Source organism: Salvelinus namaycush, chromosome 31 (assembly GCF_016432855.1).
Source record: "Salvelinus namaycush isolate Seneca chromosome 31, SaNama_1.0, whole genome shotgun sequence".
Lineage (NCBI taxonomy): Eukaryota > Metazoa > Chordata > Actinopteri > Salmoniformes > Salmonidae > Salvelinus > Salvelinus namaycush.
Genome location: NC_052337.1, coordinates 45,129,891 through 45,155,925, shown reverse-complemented (window position 1 = coordinate 45,155,925; position 26,035 = coordinate 45,129,891). Strand labels below are relative to the sequence as shown.

Genomic DNA, 26,035 nt, shown 5'->3' with positions numbered 1-26,035 from the left:
TTTTTCAGTGGCAGGGAGACTAGTTAGGATTGAGGCAAAGATAAACGGAGCAAAGTAAAGAGAGATCCTTAATGAAAACCTGCTCCAGAGCACTCAGGCACTCAGACTGGTGCGAAGGTTCACCTTCCAACAGGACAACGACCCTAAGCACACAGCCAAGACAACGCAGGAGTGGCTTCGGGACAAGTCTCTGAATGTCCTTGAGTGGCCCAACCAAAGCCCGGACTTGAACCCGATCGAACATCTCTGGAGAGACCTGAAAATAGCTGTGCAGCGACGCTCCCCATCCATCCTGACAGAACTTGAGAGGATCTGTAGAGAAGAATGGGAGGAACTCCCCAATTACAGGTGTGCCACGGTTGTAGTCATACACAAGAAGACTTGATGCTGTAATCGCTGCCAAAGGTGCTCAGCAAACTACTGAGTAAATGGTCTGAATACTCATGTAAATGTGATATTTTTTATAAATTAAAAATTAAAAAAGTGTTTGCTTTGTCATTATGGGGTCTATTTTAGAATCTATTTTAGAATAAGGCTGTATCGTAACAAAATGTGGAAAAAGTCAAGAGTCTGAATACTTTCCGAAGGCACTGTAAATCCGGGACACTCAAATTAGTATGATATGTTACATTTTATATGGTTTGGTTAAATGAGACAGAAGGTTACTTAAGGCAAAAATGAAAGGAGGGAGGGTGGGTGGGCTACAGTTTTTTATTTCAGGCAGTGTAGGCTACCGTTTGTTTTGGAGAAATGTGTTTTTTCTCCTACACTTGAATTTAATTTCTTCACTTCCACAGCTAATAGCACATTTGTGCAAATTTGAATCTGCTGAACCAATCTACGAGTCTCACCTTGTAACTCTGAAAGTCCTTCATTAGTGTTTCTCTCTTTGTAAAGAGACTCTCAGAGTCATTAAGTTCTCTTTTAGCTGAAGGAAAACACTAATTACATGCCATCTGTTAGCTAGGAGCCAGGCACACACACACTCTAGTTAGAGAGAGCTGGGCAGCCCTGCATGCTGTTGTGTTGGTTGTCAGACTGCTCTGCCAGCCAGACACAGACAGTGTTTTAAGTGCCTGTTACTTTTATAGGCTCCTGTATGTCATTATTATGGCTTCCTTCCTGTGATGTCATCAGAGCAGAGGGGTATACTATGATTGAAACTAGATCTACTCAGGGTTTTCTAAAGCTAGCCAGCTTCACATTCCAGCTCAGGCTTCATCCGTACTATGACGGTGGATATTGTTCGACCGCCTGCTGCTAACTCTAGCAGGCTTGTATCTGCATGTGCATGTCGCACGTGGCTAGCCCAACTCTTCACCGCGACAATACTGAAACATCAATCCATGGGCGTGTCAGTGGCACACTTTTCATTTGTTAATTCAGCAGACGATGGGTATTTCACCAATAAGCTTGTTGAAATGCAACTTAATTGTGTTACTTATTGTTAATGCCGCCTTTCGTGTGCTTATGAATGCACATGTTTTTTCCACCCCTCCTATCGATAAAATAATTGTATTAATACACATTTACATTTAAGTCATTTAGCAGACGCTCTTATCCAGAGCGACTTACAAACAAGTTTTACTGTGTGTGAAGTTAGAAATGCATCCTGTCACTACTAAATGTTTAATGTGACAGGTATTTTAACATGACTATTTTCGTACACACAAAAACGTATTGAAATATTATCAGTCGCCTTCCTGAAATGAAGAGGACGATGACGCAATTTTTTGGGGCGAGAGGGAGGGAATCTGATTTCATTGGTCCTCAACTCGCGGCGCGGACACTTCATTCAAGATAAATGGAGTTCAGAGAACAATCTATTGGAGGACGGGCTCGTTGTAACGTTACAATGAGCCCGTCCTCCAATAGCTCCTCCCACCAGCCTCTGATATGAAGTTAGCCTTTCTAGGTTCTGAAGGATTCGTTACCATAGAAATTACCTGGTAAGGTACCAGTTATCCCGAGTTCGCCAAAATGTACTTCGCTAACTCCTCAAACCAGGTACGTAGTATAGGGCTTTGGTTGGTTAATAAGAGAGGAAGGAGAGACCATTAATTCTTCAGAAAACAACAAGTAGAAGAAGAGAGAAAGCCCCAACAAGCATTTAAGAAGAGGGTGACAGACAGAGATGTGAGTTTAGGTTGTGTTAAATGACTGTAAATGGCACAATGGCTGGGAAAAAATTTGAAAATAAACCACAATTTGTTGACGTTGTTTACAATGACACGGTTAGGCAGGTGGATTGTGTCATGTTGGATAGGGGTCTGTCAATATTCAGGTGCCGTAGCAAATCCAAAAGCCAAATTACTGTTAAGTGACAACTGACAATTGTAGCGCATGTTAGTTACTCATTTCAGCCTCTTTTGGTCCTACAGTGGAAGACATTAGCATATAAGATTTGCATTTTCCTTGGTACCTACAGTACACCCACAGCAAATAAAACGCCAGTAGCAACATGTAGTTGTATTTTTATTTTGGCATTTCTTTGTTTGCATTTATATTAAGCAAAGTGCATCTTATTTTATTTTTTTCTCATCAACACATTGCACAATACATAAATAATGATGCATATAAAACGTCTTCATATTTACAAGTAATAATATATTTATATATAACATAAAATACATTTTTCGCTTTTTATTTCACTTTAATTCAATCTTAGAGTAATTTGTCATATTAAACAAGTTCATTGGGGTTTTGTTTGTCTCTTCGTTTTTCTTTAAACATCTTTATTTTTTTAAACCGCTGTCTTCTGGGGGGGAAAAAAGCATAAGTAAGTAAGTCCGTGTCCTCGGTTCACTCCTCGGGAGAGGAAGGTTAATCCATTGCTGCTATCGGTTGTTGAATATAACCTCCAACCAACAGGGGCAGCTACTAATAAACTGTCTTGTGTAGCACTGGCCCCAGCCCTTCACAAAGCTGATCTGTACAGTAAACCCAGTCCTCGGCTGCTGTGTGAACTCGTGATCATTAGGCCTCTGCAGGCTGTCTGCCTTCTCAAAGTCAAAGGCCTTAATGGAGAAGCCGGGGAACACTTTATGCACCAGTAAAGTCCGCGAGTCGGGATTGTCCAGTGTGGCCGACTTGATAAAGATGGGGTAGCAGCTGCGGTTGTACACCCACACCCCGTCGTCCTCGCGACTCAGCTGGATGCCGTAGCCAATCTTGGTCCGCACCATTTGAACTAGCGGGCTCTTGTTGTCGGAGCTGAGCTGGCCCAGGCAGAAGCCGTTCCCCTGAGGTAGGTCGTAGAAGATGTCCAAGGAAGGCTCCTGGACCGAGTAGAGGCGCCCCACGCGGGTCTTCTCCTCCCAGTACGCAACCACACACCAGTGGGATCTGTCGCCCGACTCCTGGAGAGCTTGGGAATCTATAAGAGGAGAGAAAGAGAGAGGATGGTTACGACACTGGACTGAAGACACAACAGTTGAAAAATAACATATTTTACTCATTTAAAATGAGTAATTCATAAGGGAAGATGATCGGGACAGATGAGGATAGAGGGATACAAGGCGAGATGAGGGTAGAAGATAGAGGGGAAGCAGACTGGCCAAGATTGACTTCCATTAGTGAGTCAACAGGAAACAAATCTGGCTTTTAACCAGCATGGTGATGCAGTGGCTGAGAGCTGGGAGAGCAATTCTTATCAACAACTACTCAATAAAAGTAATGATACAAGGGAGATAAAAGACAAAACAAAACTGTTTTACAACTTCCAACTCTGACTTAAAAACGGTAGACATTTCACAATATGTGCAACTACAAAGCCCTATGAGTCAAAAGTACAATCAATATCACAGTGCACGAAGGAAAAAATGTTACTTCGGCTGCCAAATACCGCTCGTTGCATCCTTCATTTCACAATAATCATCCAAGAAAACAGTACCGGAATTTCTGGAATTCGCACAAGAAAAGCAACCAACCAAAGCACCAGGACACACGCACACAGCCATCCAAACCCTGTTTATACAAGCCTTAATGGTTATCTTCGGTCTGGAGCCTTGTATTTTCCTTACAGGCCAACTAACAATGTGCTGGCGTCAAGAGGATGGTAAATCTGTCCTAATCATTGTTTTATGGCCGTTCCCTCATTCTACCAGAGGAAATTATAAGTAATAGGTTTAATATCCAAGAGAGGGGAACCATGAAGAAATTTGGCCTATCTTTGAAAGGCAGTATAAAACCATGCTAGGACAAGGGCTGCGTCTTGAATGTCACCCTATTCCCTTTATAGTGCACTACTTTTGGTAGTGAACTATAGGGAATAGGGTGCCATTTGGGAGGCAGCCTATGAGAGCTGCTCTCCCCTCCACTCTGCGCATAGGAATGGGTTTGATTAAAGGAGAGCGAGGGGGCCAATAAAACACACAGCAACGAGAAGCAGCCGTGACTCAAAAGTACAAGTCTTCATTCCCAAGTCCAGCAGCACAGCACACGAGGTAAAGACGTTCCTTTCAGAGGAAAACTAAGTGGTCTTCTGCAGGTACAGAAAAAGCTGTACATGGACAACAACGGCAGCTATGTGACCGGTTGAACAGCTACGCCTCTCAGAAGGTCTAGAGTCGTCCCCCCCCCCACCCCCCGAGCGTAAAGAGTGTATCGTTCAGCTCTGGTTTCCCTCCGACCCCCTTAGCGTGCCTCCCGTCTCTATCCCCATCCCTGCCTCCATATCTCTATCCCACAGAAACCTGACTCCTAAGCAGGGGAGGGGGGATTCAGCCAGGCGGAGAGGGAGAGGGAGCAAATGAAAAAGTGGGGGCGCTTTTTTTCTCTCACAACTTTACTTTTGCATCTCAGCTTCCTCCCAATTCTTATACCACCGTGGCCTAATTACAAACAGACCTATAAAGTATAAACGGCAGAGGACTGACGGTAAACTATTTACACAGATACACACATTCAGCAGTTATGCAGTGTTGTAGCCTATCCTCTGAGAAAGTCAGACATTCAATGGTTAAAAGTTAACTAGGAAAAAGAACAAAAATCTGGAACAGAGCCCCCTCACAGTCATTTTGCCCCCCCCCCCCCCCCCCAATCCTTTCATCTTTCTGGGCCGGCAGAGTGTACCCAGTCATTTGGGCAGCAACCCCTTCAGAGGAACCAGAGCCGAAGCAGAGCAGAGAGAACTCTACAGTTATGTTAAGTATCTTAAGCTGCATCCCAAATGACACCCTATTCCCTACACAGTGCACTACTTTTGACCAGAGCCCTGGTCAAAAGTAGTGCGCTATGTGGGGAAAAGTGTGCCATTTTGGACGCATGCACAGTCTGGTCTGGCCTCCTCCGGCTGCTCTGCTATACTACAGGCCTGCTATTAACTCAGCATCTAGGCTGCGACTGAAATGGCACCCTTTTCACTACTTTTTACAAGGGTCCATTGGGGTCTGGTCAAAAGTAGGTACTATATAGGATACTATATAGGACAGGGTGCTCCAACCCTGTTCCTGGAGAGCTACCGCCCTGTAGGTGTTCAATCCAATCCTAGTTCTAACTAACCTGATTCAGCTTATCAACAAGATAATTATTAGAACTAGGGTTGGAGTGAAAACCTACAGGCCGGTAGCTCTCCGGGAACAGGGTTGGAGTGACAACCTATAGGACGGTAGCTCTCCGGGAACAGGGTTGGAGTGAAAACCTACAGGACGGTAGCTCTCCGGGAACAGGGTTGGAGTGAAAACCTACAGGACGGTAGCTCTCCGGGAACAGGGTTGGAGTGAAAACCTACAGGACGGTAGCTCTCCGGGAACAGGGTTGGAGTGAAAACCTACAGGACGGTAGCTCTCCGGGAACAGGGTTGGAGTGCCTTGAGATAGGGAATAGGGTACCATTTCAGACACAGATTCAGACCTCATTAAGAACTAGTGGGGGAAAAAAGGGAAAAGACAACAGTAGGGAGGGCTAAAATTACAGGCTGATCATGGGCAGAGGGGAATTCATTGTAAATCCACCTAGCTAGCTCCCCAGCTATTAGGAACAAAGTTAGTATTTACATTTGATCAAAAAAAACATTCCTCAAACCGACTGAAGAGAAAAGACTGAGAAAAGAGGCATAAAAGGTGAGGAGGCCGCTATTGTGTGTCTGTGTGTGTGTGTGTGTGTGTGTGTGTGTGTGTGTGTGTGTGTGTGTGTGTGTGTGTGTGTGTGTGTGTGTGTGTGTGTGTGTGTGTGTGTGTGTGTGTGTGTGTGTGTGTGTGTGTGTGTGTGTGTGCGCTCGTTCGTGTGTGCCATCTTAAAGGCCTCAAAGTTAATATTCTCATTGTTCCTTGGATGTGAGTGACTCGAGGCAAAGCTCTTAGAGCACACCTGTGGGCTGTGCTCTCTACTCTTCCCTGCTCTTTCCCTCGCTCTCTCTCCCACACTAACCCCCCCCCTTCCTTTCCTCTGTGTTTTATTCCTGAGAGAGAGAGAGGAGAGAGAGAAAGAGGAGAGAGAGAGAGAGAAAGAGGAGAGAGAGCGAGAGAGGAAGAGAGAGCGCGAGAGAGAGAGAAAGAGAGAGAGAGAGAGAGAGAGAGAGAGAGAGAAAGAGGAAGAGAGAGAGAGAGAAAGAGGAAGAGAGAGCGAGAGAGAGAGAAAGAGAAAAAGAGGAAGAGAGAGAGAGACTGGGCTGGCTGGCGTCGGAGGTCATTACACGGCTGCTTGCCTGAGCCTGTCATCACAGCCTGAAACGACTGAGGTATTCATCACACAACTACAGAGACAGAGGTAGGGAGGGACTAGAGAGAGAGAGAGATACATAAAAGAGCCCCTACTCCTGCAGTTCTGTGTCCTCCTCAAACACACACACACACACACACACTCTTTACAAGTGAGCCCACACTTCACAGTCCTTCCGCCACAGAAATACAATTACAACACTATTATCTATCGCTGTGCCTGCTGTCACTGCCTACGGTGACAGTCTGTCCAGCTATGTATGTGTCTGTCCAGCTAACTTTCGGTCCCCATGGGCATCAGTCGACACTACGTCGCCCTGCAGGGCCAGACACGTCCCTTCCATCCCTCCCGCTGTTTGGCCGTCTTCCGTTGCATTGCTGTGACAATGACGGTGGCAGCGCAGGACAGCCACCCTAACGACAGCATAGAATGCATTCTAAAGTGTTAGATAAGAGCATTACTGGCCTGAGGGCTGGAACACCGAGAGACAGGGAGAGGGACCCCAAGCCTCTAGTACACAGCCGTGACAAAGCTACGCCTAAACCCATCCAACACACACGGGTTACAACCCGGCTACTAAGCTACAGTTAACCATAACACAGCCGTGACAAAGTTACGGCTAAAAACCAACCAACTACTAAGCTACAGTTGACTGTAACAAGCCAGTTGTTAAACCACAAACACAGACTCGGTAGCAGTAAGACAGAGACGCTAAGATTAGCAACACCATCTAGAGACAGTCTACAGTAATGATTAACCACTAAAACGGTGACAGCTAACACCCTTAACGGACTGTTGCAAGTTGCTACCGCGATACAAAAACATAGCTACGGCAGCGCAGTGACACTAAGGCTAACTGACTAACAGGGAGGACACATAAGCAGTTTGAAAGCCCGCCTCCATCCCGCGGGACACACACACACACACACAGCCTAGTCCTGAGAGGAGTGTGTTCACAGCTTGTTCTGACAAACAGCGGGCTCACGCGAAATGAAAGAGGAATGGCACACTGCACACGGAGAGACCTGGCTGCCATGAGCCTCGCAGAGTTCCTTAAAACACACCGGCCCTTTTCCATGGCATTTACATACCACTCACAACCAGGTTTTAAACACATTCAGAATTCTCCCATGCGTTAGGAGAACACGTCTACTAACACAAGAGCAAAACTATGGACCTCCAGCAGAGTGTGTGTGTGTGTGTGTGTGTGTGTGTGTGTGTGTGTGTGTGTGTGTGTGTGTGTGTGTGTGTGTGTGTGAGAAAGAATGCAGAGGGCCTCAGCCCTCTCTCTCTAAGCTCTCTCCCATGGGGCTGTGGCTGTCTCCCCGTGTTGCAGACTACGTCTAATTCCCCTGACTGTCCGTCTGTCAGGCGCTGTGGCACAGTGGCTGTAGTGCCGTCTATATGATGCAGGGTTTATTCCTCTCTAGAGGGGAGGCAGACAGGCAGGCAGGAAAACACACACACACAGGGAGAGAGTCAGAGAGGGCCTGCCGTCAGCATGACCACAGAGAGGCAGATGAATTACAGCCCTGAGCTCCGGGCCGGTGGCAGCCCTCCTTCTTCCTTCTCTCCGTCTCCCTCCTTCTTCCAGACTGTAGGACAGGCTCCGCTCTGCCTTTCTCTGCTCTGGGCCCAGGAGGGACATTCCAAACCCAGCCAACACCAGAGCACTGTTTCCACTTACTCTCCCTCCCTCCTTTTCTCTCGGCTTTCTTCTTCCCTCCTACTGCAGTGGAGCAGAGTACAGCGCTCTCCTTTTCGTCTCTGTCTCTCTGTCTCTCTGTCTCTCTGTCTCTCTGTCTCTCTCTCTCTCTCTCTCTCTCTCTCTCTCTCTCTCTCCACGCTGTTTTTTGTTTGTCGTAGGCTGGCGTCATTCCAAACGGGGTCGGTCTGAAGGGTACAGAGTGGAACACAGAGAGGAACAGAGGGGGAGCAGGGCACGTTACCCCCTCCCCCACCTCCTCTTCTGCCCCGCCACTCCACTCTAACCAAAATAAACGATATACTCTCAAAGACAAATGACGTGTCCCAAATGACACCCTATTACCTGTATAGCAAAGTAGTGCACTGTACAAGGAAGTAGGGTGCCATTTGGTACACGGGCAAATACTTGCGTGGCTGTCTCAAGTCCCCCCTCCTATATACATGAAGATTACTAGGCTGGGCTGCTGCCATCTGCTCCAAGGATCTTTGTTTGGCCTGTTTTCTGAGCCAGCCCCTGTTCTTATAGACTCAGGTAGATGGTCTACAATAATGTCAATACATACTCCGGCTAGCTAATGGAGTTGCTTTAACCCCCCCCCAAAAAGCAGACAAAACTAAAATGATATCACAGTTGTATATTTATCTTACACTAAAAAGACAAGATTACAAGCTAGTAGTAAAGGCATACAGGTCTATATCACCAATGAGACTGCAGAAAGGGAAGCTCTCCCTTTCACAACTTTGAAAGAAGTGTGCTCTTTCGGTCCTCCAAAAGTGTGTAACATCTAGCTCCATTCCACAGGGAAGAAGACTTCGACCCCCACCCCCTGTGGATTACCCTTCTAATTGCTCCTCGCTTTTACAGTCCACGGTAGCCAGCTGTAGCTGAGACTTTTGGGCAGCGGAGGAAGAGACGAGGGGAAGAGAGAGTGAGGAGGGGGAGGGGAGGAGGGAGAGACTGGAGACAGCGAGCACAGCAGACTGGAAAAGTTAACGATTAATCCTGTCTGACTCCACACTCCGATCATTACTATTTCTGGCTGTCTACACGCACACACACACACACACACACTGTGAGACACACACGCGTGCATGCACGCACACACAATCAAACACCTGAGGCGCACACACACACACCGACTCGATACGGGTACCCTGTGTATATAGCAAAGTTATCGTTACTCATTGTGTATTTATTCCTCGTGTTATTATTTTTCAATTATTTCAATTTTTTCTCTCTCTGCATTGGTGGGAAGGGCACGTAACTAATCATTCCACTGTTAGTCCACACCTGTTGTTTACGACGCACGTGACAAATACAATTTGGTTTGAGGCGTATACAAACACACACACGCCACAGGAGGCTGCTGAGGGGAGGACGGCTCATAATAATGGCAGAAATGGCGGGAATGGAACGAACCGTGCGGAAACCATGTGTTTGATACATCTGATACAATTCCACTGATTTCGCTCTCGCCATTACCACGAGCCCATACTCTCCAAATACGGTGCCGCCAACCACCTGAGACGCACAGAAGCATTTTGTCATTTTTTTCCCACTTGCTGTTTAACCTTCAAATGTGAGTACACACTATCAACATCGGTAAATACGGAGAAGACACCTGAGAATGAGTTCTTGTTTAGCCTGGCTTTTCAGGTACCCTTTTCTCTCTCTCTCTCTCTCGACACGGAGGGAGGAGGCGTCTTTGTCTTTCAGTCAGGCAGTCATAGCCTCAACACCCTGCTCCGCCTGGGGCAAGTCTATTCCAGTTGCCTGCCTGGCTGGTTGCCTGCCTGGCTGGTTGCCTGCCTGGCTGGTTGCCTGCCTGCCTGGCTGGTTGCTTGGCCTCCTCTGTCTCCGTCTGTCTCTTCCTCCGTTTGACTACAGCTGAACTGACTTTAACGAAAGGAAGGGCTGCATACTTCGTCAATCTTAAAACGACCTAGTAGGCTGGTACGTATAGATTTCTGAACACACACACACGTGACCTTTTAGGTCCTATAGTTCTTATAAAGTTGGCTTTGTTCTATGTCTTGTGCAAATATCCAAAACAATGTATCGTCTCAATACACAAGTGCTCAACTATCCTGACTATGGGAGACATTCAGCGCCTGAGAGGTGGAGTCACGTCAGTACAGTACAGTCACTGGAGCGAATGGCCCAGCTAGCCGGCTGACATAATTATAGGACCATAACTTAATAATAATAATTCAGAGGCTCGGCTAGATCCAAGAAGAATATGGTTCTCACACTCAACAGGCCAGAAGACAGGCCAAACACACACACACAGACACGCTCACACACACACACAGACACTCGGTGGAAGCTCTCGGGCGGCTCCAGGGCGGGGCATGCAGAGTTATTACCCTTCTATAAATGTTATCTTTTTCCTGAGGCATCCAGCCCCTCTGACAGCAGCAACATCTCAAGAGGCATTCCCTCCCCAGCAATTAGCCAAGGTAAACTCCAGCCAGTCTAAACACAACAGAGGAGGACGGGAGAGGAGAGGACTGGCTCTACTGACCTAGGGCTGGGGAGAGAGAGAGAGAGAGTGAGAGAGAGAGGACATGGGTGTCCGAGAGATTGGTATGATGTTCTTGAGAGAGAGAGAGAGAGAGAGAGAGAGAGAGAAGAGAGAAGAGAGAAGAGAGGAGAGAGGAGAGAGGAGAGAGGAGAGAGAGAGAGAGAGAGAGAGAGCTTTGTTGCTTTGTTTGGTAGGCCCTGTCCTGTTCCCATAGGGTGCCAATGAAGGGGGAAATGTCTAATTAGGGAAGAAGTATTACATAACAGGGAAGATGTCAGCAGCTCTTTCCTCCAGTCCAGGAAGTCTGTCCATACAGACATACGAGCCCAATTCGCAGGAAGGGGACATGAGTGGCTGCACATACACAAAGGGGGGGGGGGGGGGGGGGACGGGACATGTAGCTAGTGTTTCTAAATGTATTTATAAATCTGAGCAAATGCGTACAATAAATCAAAAAATAACTAGTACACACCAACTACAGGGACACATCTTCTCAGAGAGGGAACTGGAGGCCTGCTTTTATCATTACTCCACAGGCCAACCCGGAGGTCACTCATGTGATGATCACAGGAATTTCAGTTTACCTCCTGAATTGACTGGATTGAAATGAAATTGACCCCAAACCTGCTCCATGTATCCAGTCCCATGCCGGGCCAGTGCTGTCAGTCAAACTAGTATTCCTCAGAACTATATTTCAGGATGTGCAGCCTTCCCCATGCCAGGGCCTTGCTCTCTAACCAGACCCCTCTCCGTGTAACAATTATTTCTACTTCCACCACACGGGGAGGGGGGACAAACCCACTGCCCGGCCCCTTCCTAGTTCCTATACCCCCCCAGCCTCAGTCACAATACCCCTGCCCTTCCCTTCCTACCCCGGGACAGGCAGGCTAACGGATTTACTATTCCAACACTATATCATTTGTGAGGCAGGGAGGTGGACCCCTCCTGCCCTTCTCTGCCCCCCCCCCCCTCCCCCCTCCGGCCTAGACGTCCCTGACCGACAGAGTAAACAAACACTGCAGGGTGGAGAAGGAGACGGTGCTGGGCATGCAGGCAGGCGTGCAGGCAGGAATGATGATATCATCATGGGTCCTTCACCCCACCACAGAGATGCCCAGAGCAGGGCTTGACTAGAACCCTGTCCCGGTGACACCGCTGTAGCCGGAGCGACACAGACCGAACAACCGCCTGCATTGTTCTACATTGGGATGTCAGGGATCTCCGTGGGAACCAAACCGGCGCCAGGCTACGCTGCCACGGCAACGACCATCGTGCTGCCCGCCAGGCAACCAGTCAGGCCAGTTGGTCAATAAAAAAACTATTTGTTGATGTTTTGAAAAGCATAACTGATTATTAAATACTATCCGTGGTACATTTATGTGGTTTAGGGTTAGGGCAGATCTATGAGTTCCCCTGAACCACAGCCACTTCCTAGAGACCTGGGCATAGGTATGTGGATGGGACAGAGACTGTACTGTCTGTCATGCAGGCAGGCAGGGGTGCTGGTACCCGGACATCTGCTGTAACCAACCAGCTTTCCTGACGGATTACACATGAATGGTCTGGCTGGCTGTGGTTTTTTTTTAAAAAGCAGAAAGAGAGAGAGCACGTTACACAGAAATATCTCTCTCTACCTCGCAATCCCTCCACCTCTCTCTCTTCGTGGCTAGGGGACTGTCGGTGGTGAAAAAAAACACCAGGGAGAAGGAATGTTCCCCTCTCTCTTTTGATCATCTTCATATAATGAGTTATGTGAAAAGCCGCTGCCTTCGAGCCGCCGAGGCCAAACAATGGCCACCTTGTTCCCTGCCGCCCTCCCACCAACTCTCTCTCAGAACACTACACAGCTACATAACCAAGTCCCACCCTAACCTTTCACTCTTCTCTGCCTGCCCAAAGGTACAACCCCCCCCCCCCCCCCCCCCCCCCAAAAAAAACACCCCAGCGAAAAACTCTCTACCCAGGAAAAACTCTCACACAACTAAAGGCAAGGGCCTCTGCCTGGCCAGAGGTAGAACGCTGTCAACTCTGTTCGGCGCCCCTCAAGCCTAGAGAAAAGGAATCTGACTGAACTGGAGGAGGAAACGTTGAGGGTAATAAATATAGTTGAGGTTAGGGTTGGAGATGGGGATAGGAGCCTTACAGAACAGTCACAGAGTGGGTTTGTGTGATTTCCTGGGGGCCCAGCCTGAGCCTGGGCATTTACTACTAATGTGTAGAGAGCCTGAACTAAACTAAATGCCCGGCCATGTAGAATAACTGGACTGGTTTTCCTCTTCAATCCTCCCCCTCTCACCGTTTTTCAGATTCATGCACCATAATGACAGTGGGTGGGGAACCGCGGACGGCCAGAACCAAATTAACTCCCCGCCCGCCAAGAGAACTCCTTGGCCGCAGCTCTTGGAGAGGAAGTGGAAAGTAATGAAAGTTCCTCGCTCAGCGCAGCTCATTCAACTGAGAAACACACAGATGGCCTTCCAAATGGCAACCTATTCCCTGTATAGTGCACTACTTTTGACCAGAGACCCACGCGGGTCAAAGTAGTGCACTATAAAGGGAGCAGGGTACCAGTTAGGACGCAAACACCGAGGAGAGGGCTGTTTTGAAATTACAGAGAGAGAAAGAACTGCTTCTCCTTTGACCCCGGGGCCTTTTCCCTCTCTCTGCAAGTAAGAAAAACAAAGGAGAGACATAAAATAAGTTTGGGGATTGAACTGAAAAGCGAGCGAAGGTTGAAGGCAAGAGGTTTGGCCATTTGATTAATCAGGGATCTCTCTAAACTGTGACGCACCGGGCGTTCTGTTCAGCCTAACTCGCTCCCCTCTTTCGTTTCACTCACCGACTGTCTTCAATGTTTGCTTTCCATTCACAGGAGGCCACCCTCATCTCCCTCCCTTGTCCATTGCCTTTTCCTCAAACACATGAGGTAATTTCCTGTGACTGCCTGCCCTTTCCTTCTCTGTTAACCCAAACAAGACAGGAATGTAACTAGCGGGGGGACTGTAGACTGTGGCTGCTCTGTTGGAGCTGTTCTCTGGAGAGTTTCACCTCACCTCTCAGAGTGGGGCCCGGGGACAATAAGGAGCTCGCTGACAAACGCAGAGACTGAGAATGTGGCGTAGGGTGAAAGGACTGAGAGAGGAGAGGTATAGGCTTGTAAGACTTGAACGTTGACGGTGAGACGGAAAGAGAAAAGGTACAGACTGAGTAGGTTTTTATACTTCAGTACCACAATACCAAGTACTAACACAGTACCACGAGACAGGCTACTACAGCCCGGGTCACTCACTGCTCTTCACGGTCAACTTGACGGTCGGAAGAAGAAACCCCATTAAAATGTTCCCAGAGTCACCTAGCCTATTCCTTATGTTAAGTGGCTAATAGCCAGTTCAGAGGGGCTAGAGGCTGGGTTCGCTAGCTAACAGTTTAATAATATACTTCAACCTAAATTTAACTTGCTGAGAAGAGGAAGCTAGGCTAGCGCCTGTGTGACAGTAGGCCGACATCCAGTGTGCCCTCTCAGCCAGCCAGCCAATGTCCCTGTGTGGGTCATTCTATCCCAGCGTCTGACGGCCAAGGCCGTGGCCTGTCTCACACACACACACACACACACACACACACACACACACACACACACACACACACACACACACACACACACACACACACACACACACACACACACACACACACACACACACACACACACACACACACACAGCATGCCTGTCAGCTCAGCGCCACCACAGCAGAGCAGTGAGCCAGAAGGATCCGGTTACACCAGGCACTCCGGGGTCATTCCTAGCCGGCACCAGCCAGGCATGCCACCTCCGGCTTTGAACCCGACCCCCACCGCTACTCACACGCACAGAGTCCCAGCCACTCACGACACAGGCCCATAGAATATAGAGGAGATACAACACCTAACCCCCCCCCCCCGACCCTGTCGCCCACAGACAAAGTCATATGGCCCCCCAGCACTCCTCCCGCGCAGTGCACCAAGGACAGGAGATAGAACAGCGTGCCCCCCTGTGACCTGACTGTGTCCACCCCCCCCCCACCCAAGTCTCACGCACCCACAGGAGATGCGATACATACAATACCTAACCCTTTCCTCACCCCCACCTCACAGTCTACACCTCATCTGGGCCAGCCTCAACCCCCTTCATCACCCCTGTTTCCCGATGCTTGGCGCCCACCCCGATGTACACACCATGAATCACCAATAGCCGCCGTACCATTACTATACTGTATAGCACTTTGTGACATCTGCTGATGTAAAAAAGGGGTTTATAAATACATTTGATTGATTACTATACCAACCCCCCACCCACTCAGCAAGGTCCCTGTCCGCATCCCCAAACTAATATTTTAAACACTTCAGCCATGAATATTACTTTCAAATACAACAATCACAAACTGAACAGGAAACACAAAGCCCACCCTGACTAGGGTTAGGGGACCTGTCTGTGCCAGGAGAACAACCATGAGTAGGAGGAACTGGAGCAGAGAGACAGGGTCCAACAGATACAAAAGAACAGACCCACTACTATGGCCAAATTCTGGTCTCTGTCCATCCGGGACTTGTGACCCTCTGTCCTAGCCTCCGGCCCAATCCTGGCCCAGCCCCCGGCCCACTGCCAGTCTCTCCGGTCATCCCTGGCTCGCCTCCCTCTGCTCCACTCAGATGACGGTGCTAGAGGAGCCTTTAATGTTCCTAGTCCGGCAGGCAGCCTAGTTTGCATTTGTGCTCGCCACTGTCACCGTTGAGGTTAACTCCTTAATAACCCTGCTTTCCAGGACAACAGAAGGCCGAGGTTAGGGAACGGGGACGAGTCTGAGGCTAGGGGCCTCCCAGCAGAATATATTCCTAACCAGTGCAGGCCAGCTCCACAGTAACTAGTGTGTCTTCCTCCCACTAGATAATCGACAGCAGAGCACTCGTCTGTCTCGCCATCCCGATCCGGAGCCAACCAGACCACAAAGGTGGAGAGAGAAAGACAGGAAGAGGATTTGCTCTTTATCCCCTATTGGTTTTTTTCTCTTTGTTAGATTTTTATTTTATTTAACCTTTACTTAACTAGGCCAGTTCAAGAACAAATTCTTATTAACAATGACTGCCTAGACCGGCCAAACCCGGACGACGCCGGGCCAATTGTGCCCGGCGGGACTCCCAATCACGTCCGGTTGTAAAACAGCCTGGATTCGAACCAGGGTGTCTGTAGTCACTACAGACACCCTGGTTCGAATCCAGGCTGTTTTACAACCGGACGTGATTGAGATGCACTGAGATGCAGTGCCTTAGACCGCTGCGCCACTCGGGAGGCCCCAAGTGATTTCAAGTATTTAATGTACGCCGTGTGCTGCCAAAATATCGTTTCGTTCACAAATATTTCGTCAACATCTAGAGCCTTAACTGCAGATGGTCGCAAAATGATTTGAATGTCATATTCCAATTTGAATAGGCTGTGTACTGTATGCATGTATAACAGCAGTACAAATCCTCCTCCCTCCCTCTCCTCTTCGGTAAATACGTCTGGGTAGCAACATAAAAAGGGCAAAGCGAGTGAATTAAAAGGTCAACATGGAGCCTCCGGGAGGGGCATGTTTCTTTTGTGAGAGAGCCGGGGGAGAGCACAGTTTTCTTCTCTCGCCAGAGAAATCAAATCCTTGGCTCCAGGCACCCAGGCCCTTTCCTCCCTCCCTCCCTCCCTGACTGCCCCCCTTCCCTCCCCTCACTGAGCCCCATTCACTAGGGCTGGCCGCCCTGCGTTGGCTCAGCCAGGAAGGAAAACAGGGGAGGGGTGCATGCCTGAGGGAGGAGAAGAGGTGGGAGAGGAGGAGAGAGGGATTAGCTAGTTAGACTCCAGTCTAGGGTTTCACAGTTTGCACCGGGGTTCTAAAAAACTGGCTAAAAAACCTCTCCCCCACAGAGAGACGGAGGGCTGCGCTCTTCTGTTTCAGGAGGCGTTGTTCGCTCTGTGTTTATACACTCAGCCAGACCGCCAGCCCAGCTTACAATCTAAGTCCCCAATCTAAAAAGCCCCTATCGGGAGACTGCTGACCCTCCCCCTCCGTCCCTCCAAGCCAACACCAGCTCCTCTCCTAAACAAAGGAGGGGGGGGGGGGAATACGCAGTGAGCGAGCTAAGCACCCCCAACCAACTGACATAAAAAGCCTTTAAAGTCTCTGTAATGAGAAACATCTGAACGAGAGAGAGAGAGAAAGCACAGCTAGGCTGGAGGAGGAGTGAATTCTCTATTTTTTTCCCCCTCTTTCTTTCACCCCCTCATCCACCCTCCACCTCATAAACACTATGTTATCCGCTTGCCTCTGGATGGAGGGCGAGATGGAGAGAGACGCGAGAAAGGTGGTACGGCCTGCAGGATTATGGGAGAAAATGTAAGACTGAAGAGGCCGCCCAAATACACCTCCCTCCCTCGGGTACAGAACATATTATTATTACCAGAGAGGGAAAGGGAGAGACAGAGAGAGAGAGAGACAGAGAGAGCAGTAACACAGGTTAATAAGGGTAGCAGACCTCCCCTGCTAGCTGAGTGCATTGTGTTCGGAATAACGTGGACTCAACCCCATGACCAGCCAACCTTAACCAACCCTTTAAGCAGCTTGCATGTCCGTGTCCATGGTCCCATGGAAGGTACAGTAATGACAGGGCTTTGCCCAGCTTTAGATGCTGTGGCCCCCTTGTCATCCACCGATGCCACGATTATCACCTCACAAAATGTATACACACACACACACACACACGCGCACGGCGTGACATCTCAGCTCAGATCCTCATCCAAGGCAAAAACACACGCACACACTATACAGCGCTCTCTAAAGCAAACAGCGGTTTTTCCCCCCCTTTCTGTTTGGATTACATTAAACAAAACAGCATGAGGGAAAATGAAAGGAGGAACAGAGAAGAGAGCTTGTTCAAAGAGCCGGGAGGAATTTATGTGGATTGGATCTCTAGAAACACGCCTCCCTTCTTTTATTACAGCGAAGAGGGGAAGTAGGGGCCCCTCCGACGAGCCACTGCGTCATGACAGAGCGAGAGAGGGAGGATGGGAGGGAGGGAGGGAGAGAGAGAGAGAGAGAGAGAGAGAGAGAAAAATAAAAACCACGGCCTTGCGTCTTACCTGAGAGCCCCACGGGGGCCGAGTAGGTAGTTCCTCCAGTCTCAGTGGATGAAGGCCCCGAGTCTAGAGAATCTGAACGAAGAGAGAGAGAGAGACAGAGAGAGAGACAGAGAGAGAGGGAGAGAGAAAAGTGTGTGTGTTAGAATGAGAGATCAACCACAGTGTGAGCAGGGAGAGCAGCTGTGAGAAGCTGTCAATCACACAGTGAAATCAATGCCTAATGAAGAGACACTGGACCACTGAGCTCCGGGAGTCACTCAGTCAGTTCAGACAGCTAGCCAGGAGCTCTACTAATAACCTCGCGGATCCACACACACACAGCTCACTAATACGAACTCACTACCTCACTGCACTCCTTTCTGGTGGAATGACCCCAAAACACACATTAGATACATATTTTTTGTCGTTTTTTTTGTAATTGTACAGTATTTCAGACTGGACATTTGATAGCACAGTAATATGACCCAAAACAAAAGAGATCAGATTCTCAACACGCTAGTTAGCCCGGATAGTGACATCACTGAAGTAGGCGATATCTCGGCGACACATCAAGTCTTAGCAGCCCTTCGTCAGATATGAATAGTAGTGACTACTAAAGCGGGAGGCCTGCCCTGTGACGGCCTTCAACACTAGCCACCACTAATCCCATAATCCTCAGGAGTCTTCACTCAGAGAGACAACTAGAGCGGCCATGTTGGAGCAGAGAGGGGGAGAGAGACACAGAGAGGGGGGGGGGGCTGGCAGAGGCTCTGACGACAGGCTCTGGCAGGTCTCGACACACACACACACACACACACACACACACACACACACACACACACACACACACACACACACACACACACACACACACACACACACACACACACACACACACACACACACACACACACACACACACACACACACAGCCCTTAAAACATACAGCAGCGCCCCTGCTCTGTTCCTTCTCCCAGTCCCAACCCCGTAAAACCAACCGCTCCTCCCAACACAATCACATTTTCCTTTTTCCTCAAACTTTCTAAGAGGCCCAGAATAAATAAATGCCCGGCTTGGAGGGGAAAGAGGCGTTGACTTGAAAAACACGTCTGACTCCACTGCAGACCAGCACTACTTCACTTATCAGAGCCCGGTTGTGGCCCAAAATGGCACCCTATTCACTAGATAGTGCACTACCTTTGACCAGAGCCCTATGGGACTCCCTACGGGCCCTGGTCAACAGTGCACTACATTGGGAATAGGGTGCCATTTAGGACACCTAGTCTCTAATAGGACTGTACCGTTTCAGCAGGACACACTCCATCAAACCCGAAACAATGAAGGAAACAGGAAATAGCCCCAGCCTTCAAAACTGTGTATAGCGCATTTTCTTAATGGCATACTAGCCGACAGAGGAAACTCTTGCTCCCTCTCCTCTCCTCCTTGGTCCCCCCCCCGTTCCTGCTACGATCAACCCCCCGTGTTCTTGTGGTGTCGCGAGATGTAGCAGCAAGGGAGATGGGTACGAATGACACTTTTATGTAGCGTTCATAGCTCCTCTACGGAGTGTAATAACGTCTCTCTGTAGCATTATGATTGGTCTATAAGACTACTGCCGATGCGTCGGTCTGTGTGAGTCAGCAACGAATCTGTTCCAGTATGTGGACTGTGTCTCGGCCTCCACAGGATCCAAAGGACTCTGTCAAAACGGTACTGTGGTCAACCTAACGGGATACAGGGCCACGGGTCAAGCAGCCTGCCTCTCTTTCATGGCTGTCCAGGAGGCAGGCCTGGTTTCCTGGGCACGGTTCACCACAGTACCGGGAGCTGAGGTGGAGCTAGTCCAGACCCAAAACCTGGAAGACCTACTGAGAGAGAGAGATGGAGAGGGAGGGGGGGGGGATGGAAGAGAGAGAGATGTAGATAGAAAGTCACAGGGACGGGGTGTAAAACAGATAGAAGCAGAAAATGTGGAAAAAGAGTGTGGGAAAGAGGTGAACAGAGTGATTTAAAGTAAGTGACAGACAGACAGAGAGAGAGAGAGAGAGAGAGAGGAGAGAGAGAGAGAGAGAGAGAGGAGAGAGAGAGGAGAGAGAGAGGAGAGAGAGAGAGAGAGAGAGAGAGAGAGAGAGAGAGAGAGAGAGAGAGAGAGAGAGAGAGGAGAGAGAGAGAGAGAGAGAGAGAGAGAGAGAGAGAGAGAGAGAGACAGAGAGAGGCAGGCAGCTAGCGTTTGACGCTGGCAGCTTTGAGACGGACCATTTTTTGGCAGTGTGGAGAGACAGGCTGACACGTCCATCTGATTCCTGTTCCTTAATAAACAACTTCTCTCTCTGTCCTTCTCTCCCTCCCTCCCTCACACACACACACACACACACACACACACACACACACACACACACACACACACACACACACACACACACACACACACACACACACATACACACACACACACACACACACACACTCCTGTTCAGATTTACGCACGCAGCAACAGAAACTGAAACACACACCAGGACACTCCCCTTTGATGTTTTTTTTATAGCCAAATGATTATGGCATAAACTTCAGACATTGGAATCATCAATGCACTACTAAGCCCTCATTATTGACTGGCTATTGATCATCTGCCGCTCATGTCCTGTTGGCAAACTGTCCACACACACACTCAGACTTGCAGTGCCTCTGACATGGCAGTTCGTCTATTGAACTTGGCCCGCGACCGACCTGGGTCCAGTGAGGACTGTCTGTCTGTCTGTCTGCCTTCCTGTCTCTCTCGAGAGGATCCTCGTCCTCGTTCTACATGGCTGGTTCTGCTGGTCAAGGACACAAGCCTCACAACATCATGCTCCAAACCCCAGTGGAGTCAAAGCTTACATACGAAAAAATTAAAAATAATTCTACTACACACACACCTATACCTCTCATGCTAAGTGTTATATATGCAGGTACACACTGTAGTGGCACTCCGCCATTGTGTTGTGGGAGAAAAGCCATGTGGTATTCCTCCTATTGTGGCGTGATGAGGCAGGACATTGCTATGCAGACCAGACCACCATGTGATCCAGTAAGATGTTAGCGTGGTAATGTGGCCTGTGAAACAAATTGTGGTGAGGAGTCAGAGGACTAAATAGAGCTGGAGTGGACACACACACACACACACACGCGCGTGGGCGTGCACACAGACACACGGAAGAGGAGTCAGAGCCTATATAGAGTGGGAGGACTGGATGACTGACAGCTCCCTTGGCCCAGAGGGAATACCCATGTCTGTCTGTCAGGCATCTCATCTGTCCTCTACATCTAGGCTCAGTGTGTGTGTGTGTGTGTGTGTGTGTGTGTGTGTGTGTGTGTGTGTGTGTCTGCTATCCCTCCGCAGCCCAGCCACGCTCCACTCCATTGTCCTATTAATATCTGTCCTCTCTCACACTCTTTAGTTTCCCTCTCTCTCTCTCTCTGCCACATTAACATAGACCGAACCCTCGAAGAATCGCATCTGCACATGACTTCCTTTCTCGTCTTTCCCCTATGTTCAATGAAAGACACTTTCTCCTTCTCTGCTGCTGCTGCTGGGGAAACTTGCTTCCTGCTCTACGGTTTCACCGGGCTTTTCCTCCCTTCTCTTTTTTTCTGTTTTCCCTCCGTCTCTCTTTCTTCTCTCCTCCTCACCACAACCAGATGAGCGACTAGAGTGTGTGTGTGTGTGTGTGTCGTTCTCTCGCTGGGGACATGGCGCATTCATCCACATCACTCACTGAGAAGCGGCACTCCAAAACGAGCAGAGGAAGTGTAGTAAACGGTTAATGGAGCCCTACAAGCATCCTCACAGGAAGTCTCCCAAACGATGTCTTCCTACCCCCGGCACCCTATTACCTATATAGTGCAACAACAATTTTTTAAAAAAAAGGAAAAAAAAGTAGTGTACAATATAGGGAATAGTGTAGTATTTGGAACGTCCCCTCTGTGTGGCCTGATCGGAGCCATGCAGGAAACCCAAAAACTGTCTGATTCATAAAAAGTGGTGACTCACTCACAGCCGCCGCCAAAAAACACTTCAACTCGCGACCTCGCTTAACTCAACACTGTCTCTTGGTTCTCTGTCTATTGAACGGCGAAAGTGTATCTGATGGTTTCGTTTCGACGTTAAACATACACGTGAAATCTACCTGGCCATAGTAGAGCAGGCAATAAGGATTCATTCCATATCAGGCATGGATGAGCTCCATGATAGTCTACAGCAGCAACACACACAGCAATTCAATAACTACAAACTTCGCTTTTTTTTTTTTTGCAAACGCTTCCTTCTAAAATGGCTCACGGACTAAACCACAGGCCTGCACACACACACAAGAGCTCCAAACACACACACACACACACACACACACGTGACACTCCCAAACCCTCAGCTGTAATCTACAGTCAGAATAATTCAACAGATAAAACAGGGCTCCAGAAATCTATGTCTTTTCCCCTTGTGTGATCCACATCTCCCCCTGAGCTGTCTCCCTTCACTGCAGATGGCACCACCGCCCTCACAGCGTGTGCATCTTGCGTGCGTGTGTGTGTGATTGTTCGTGTGTAGCCTCCCTGCGTGTGTCTCCTCGCTCTCTGTCCTCTGGTGCCACTGCTGTTTATCTGTCCTGCCAGGTCATCCCATCCAGCCAAAAGTTTGTGCAGACAGACAGCCACTACAGAGCTGGTGCCGGTCTGGAATGGGCCCTGGCCTTGGCTACCTGCCATTCTATTACAGGGCCCTGGTCGGCACTGGGCTGCATGGCGCGGGCCGGCATGCCACTCTCAGTCTGACTACCATCATAAATCAAAACAGAGCAGGGAGCATTTCCATATACACACAGAGCAGAACTCAATGCACCTAATAGTGTGAATGACCGAGCTAGTAGGAGACTTCCTTTTCACCAGTCTCATAACAATGGTGTTGAAAATAACTTATGTTTAACCTATAATAAGTTACAAGCCTATGATATGCCTTATCATTTCTACAAATGGAATAATAACTATCATTTTCATAAAAATGAAGTGGAAACAACGTTGATTAAAGCAGTGGGTGCCCAGTGGGTATACTCATTGGAAAAAATACCAAACACAACCAGAAACCTCAACGTATGTACCCTACATTCAAGAAACATTCATGAAAAACGACTTTTAAAAAAAAGAAAAGAAAAAAAGAAGTAATAATAAAACTCACCGGGTGGTTTAAGAAAGTCCATTGGGTATCGGGAATAAGGCGGAGGGGGAGACTCTGAAAATGAAATGAAAGAAGGCATGAGAAAAAGGGTCCAGGGGAAGATAGAAACGTACGATAACAGTTTGCATTCTTTTGGAAAACTGTTTGTGTTAGCAGTGAGGGTTGGAGGCAGGGCAGGCAGCGATTGCCTTGATATCTGGCGGAGAGATAAACAGAGGGGCGCCTGGCGCCAGCCTCCAGGCGACTATCTGACTAGGCTCCGACTCAGGCTGTGGGAGATACGGCACTCTTTTGGCTCACAACAGAACAGGACACTCAAATCGGGTTCGCTGCCGGGCTGGCTGCAAGCAAACCAACTTGGTCCAGACTGACTGTCAAACACACAAGATAGTCTACATGAAAGGCTAGGCCATTTAAAATAGTTCGACATTGTGTAGGTCTCTTGTGTGTTATATTGTAGGCCTGTTGTTAGTAGTACCTCATGAAAACATTCAAGTTCAATCAACTCGATTTTTTTTTACGAGACAGTGGGAAAACTTGGGAAACCACATTGAACATGTGTAGTAGGCCTTGCATTCGGTATAATAAACATATAGGCCTTTTTGAATTCTTTATAAGCTTTTCCATTTAGATTTTAAAGCAAAAAGAAATATATAAATACAATTAAAAAACAATAACTAGGCCAAGCTTTGCCAAACCAATAATGAGACGACATAATATAATATACTGCGTGTTATAAATTAATAAGGACATAATGTAATTACAATTGCTTTGACCTTTGTAATCTCTATATTACTTGTGAGGAGTCATTCAAAGTAAATCTATATTTTGTATTATATCCCAGATAGATAAAGAATAAAACGAGGGGACTTCTGCCATATGGTCATGACGTGATGATGCTGATAAAAGTGTTCGAACGTCACACCAACCAAGTCTGACCTATGCTATTGCAATAGACACCCCCGGTAAATTGTGTCAACATGTCTGGCAAAGTGACACGCCAATCAATTTACCCACATATAATATATAATAGTGACACAGATAGACCATGCATATAATTAGCAATAACTGATGTTGTTTTTCCCTTCATGTTATTATTTTTGGTTAAAAAAACAAACATTAACTTACCGAGTTCACAAAGCCTGCTCATGTGGTGAGGATTGCAGCAAACGAGTTCTGGGTTAATTTTCCCATAGGATTCACAGCAAGATAGCCTTTTTAATTCCGAGCAATGCCTGAGGTCCGACCACCGAAACACTTTGTAGAGCAGCAAGGGGAGGGAATAAGACTGCTGACCCAGTTTGGTGTCCACTTTGCTGGGTAGGAGCAGGCAGGGGCTCCGCGCACCCCCCTTTGACTCCACCGCTTGCAAGAGCCCCTCTAATTGTTTCTCTTTGATTTTTTTCAGTATCGAGTGGGTCAGGGCTTTTAATTCAGCCTCCGTTCCGGCGCTAGTTTTCCCGGCAACCTTCGTCGATTTACCCATACAGCAACCCCCGGATCCATGCGTTCGTGTATCCGCCTCCCCGTCGCCCTCGACGGGCGCACGGCTCCTCCAGAGTCGCCGGACGAGCCCCGTTCGTTTGGTCCTAAACATGCGGGACGAAAAGAGGGTTTCCCGGCTAAAAAACGAGCATGATGTCCGCAAATCATGAAGATTCCGGGATCCGAGTCCAGGCAACGACAAGCAGCCTGAGATATTATTATGGAGAAACTGGGAGGTGGAGAAGCAAAGAAAATCTGTAGCATACGCCAGTCTAATTTTCTCAAAACTAAACCTCACAAAAAAAATTCAAGGCTCCTGCCGTGATAGTAACCTTCTCTGTAAGGAGAAATTAACCATCACCTTAACGGTATTATAACACTATAATAGTCCTACTACTAATATACAGCTATATCGAAACATAAACCTTAATGTCAATGTAGGAACGCTGAGCATCTAGAATACAAAATAGCAGCATAGAGAAATTGTTACAATGTAGAGCTAGGCTACTGTGAACATTAAACGCTACATTCGTTCCATTCCATCAGTATGCTATGTATAACGAAAAACATTGTAACATTACTTTGCGCATATGGTTATGAGTAGGATTTTTGTGGTATTCTGAGCCAGTAGGCTAAATATCCTGGTAAAATTCTAGAATTATATATCCATGAAAAAAACCCGAAGCTCGTCCGTTTTCTTTAGAAAAAAAATAATCCACACAGCCCTTGATCCGAGAGCAAAAAAAGGCTTTAACAAAGGCCAGTGTGTATGTTTTATCCCCTATCTTCTAAATATCATAACCGTCTGCACATGATGTGATCTTCAACATAGATTTAGACGTTACGAGAGAAGGAAAGGATCCTCCAAACAGATCCAAAGCGAATGAGCAAATCCAAAACTGGAGCCGCTGAAGTGCCAGACGGAAATCTACCCCGAGTAGAGTAGTTGCGTTTCCGATTGAATACTGAACAGAGTCTTGATTACAATAATTACCTACAGCCTATATATCTAAACATCCCTTGATAAATTAATCCAGCCACTTTTTTTTTGAATGAATTTCTGTAGTCGGAGGAATAAAGTGAGTTGGACAAAGAAGTGATGCGATCTTCAGAAAAGGTCTGCGAATGACTCGAATAGCTCAAGTGCCCTTGCCTTCTCTCACTCGCTATCTCTTTCTGACTCTCCGTGCTCTTAGCTGTGTCTCCAGTGCGCATTGGCGCGCCCCGTCACGTGGTTGTCTAGACACCCTGTCGCTTAAAAAAAATGATTGTCTTGCGCAAACAAGAGATCAAGTAGCTTACATACAGAGAAATCGTTGGGTGAGGAA

The 26,035-nt window shown here is 48.0% G+C and overlaps 1 protein-coding gene across 2 annotated transcripts; it reads right to left on the bottom strand.

Moving 5' to 3' along the window:
• Positions 1-2,462: 2,462 nt before the first annotated feature.
• On the bottom strand, positions 2,463-25,901 carry LOC120025756 (mothers against decapentaplegic homolog 7-like). 2 transcript variants are annotated; one of them, XM_038970370.1, is made up of 4 exons: positions 24,351-25,901; positions 23,223-23,276; positions 18,038-18,109; positions 2,463-3,376 (listed from the first exon to the last, which is right to left on the bottom strand). In XM_038970370.1, exons 1-4 carry the CDS (start codon positions 24,817-24,819, stop codon positions 2,838-2,840), a joined length of 1,134 nt encoding a protein of 377 aa, XP_038826298.1. In that variant the 5' UTR covers positions 24,820-25,901; the 3' UTR covers positions 2,463-2,837. The 2 variants fall into 2 exon arrangements, with proteins under 2 accessions (XP_038826298.1, XP_038826299.1); XM_038970371.1 differs by lacking the exons at positions 18,038-18,109; positions 23,223-23,276; positions 24,351-25,901 and adding an exon at positions 8,348-8,617.
• Between the last annotated feature and the right edge of the window lie 134 nt (positions 25,902-26,035).

What these genes read in the sequence shown, in the direction of transcription:
- LOC120025756 (XM_038970370.1), bottom strand. Translation starts at nt 24,819, where the DNA reads ATGTTTAGGACCAAACGAACGGGGCTCGTCCGGCGACTCTGGAGGAGC. An exon ending in GGACTTTCTTAAACCACCCG is followed by an intron (nt 18,110 to 23,222) that starts GTGAGTTTTATT and finishes CTCTTCGTTCAG; the next exon opens with ATTCTCTAGACTCGGGGCCT. An exon ending in GGCCCCCGTGGGGCTCTCAG is followed by an intron (nt 3,377 to 18,037) that starts GTAAGACGCAAG and finishes CTCCTCTTATAG; the next exon opens with ATTCCCAAGCTCTCCAGGAG.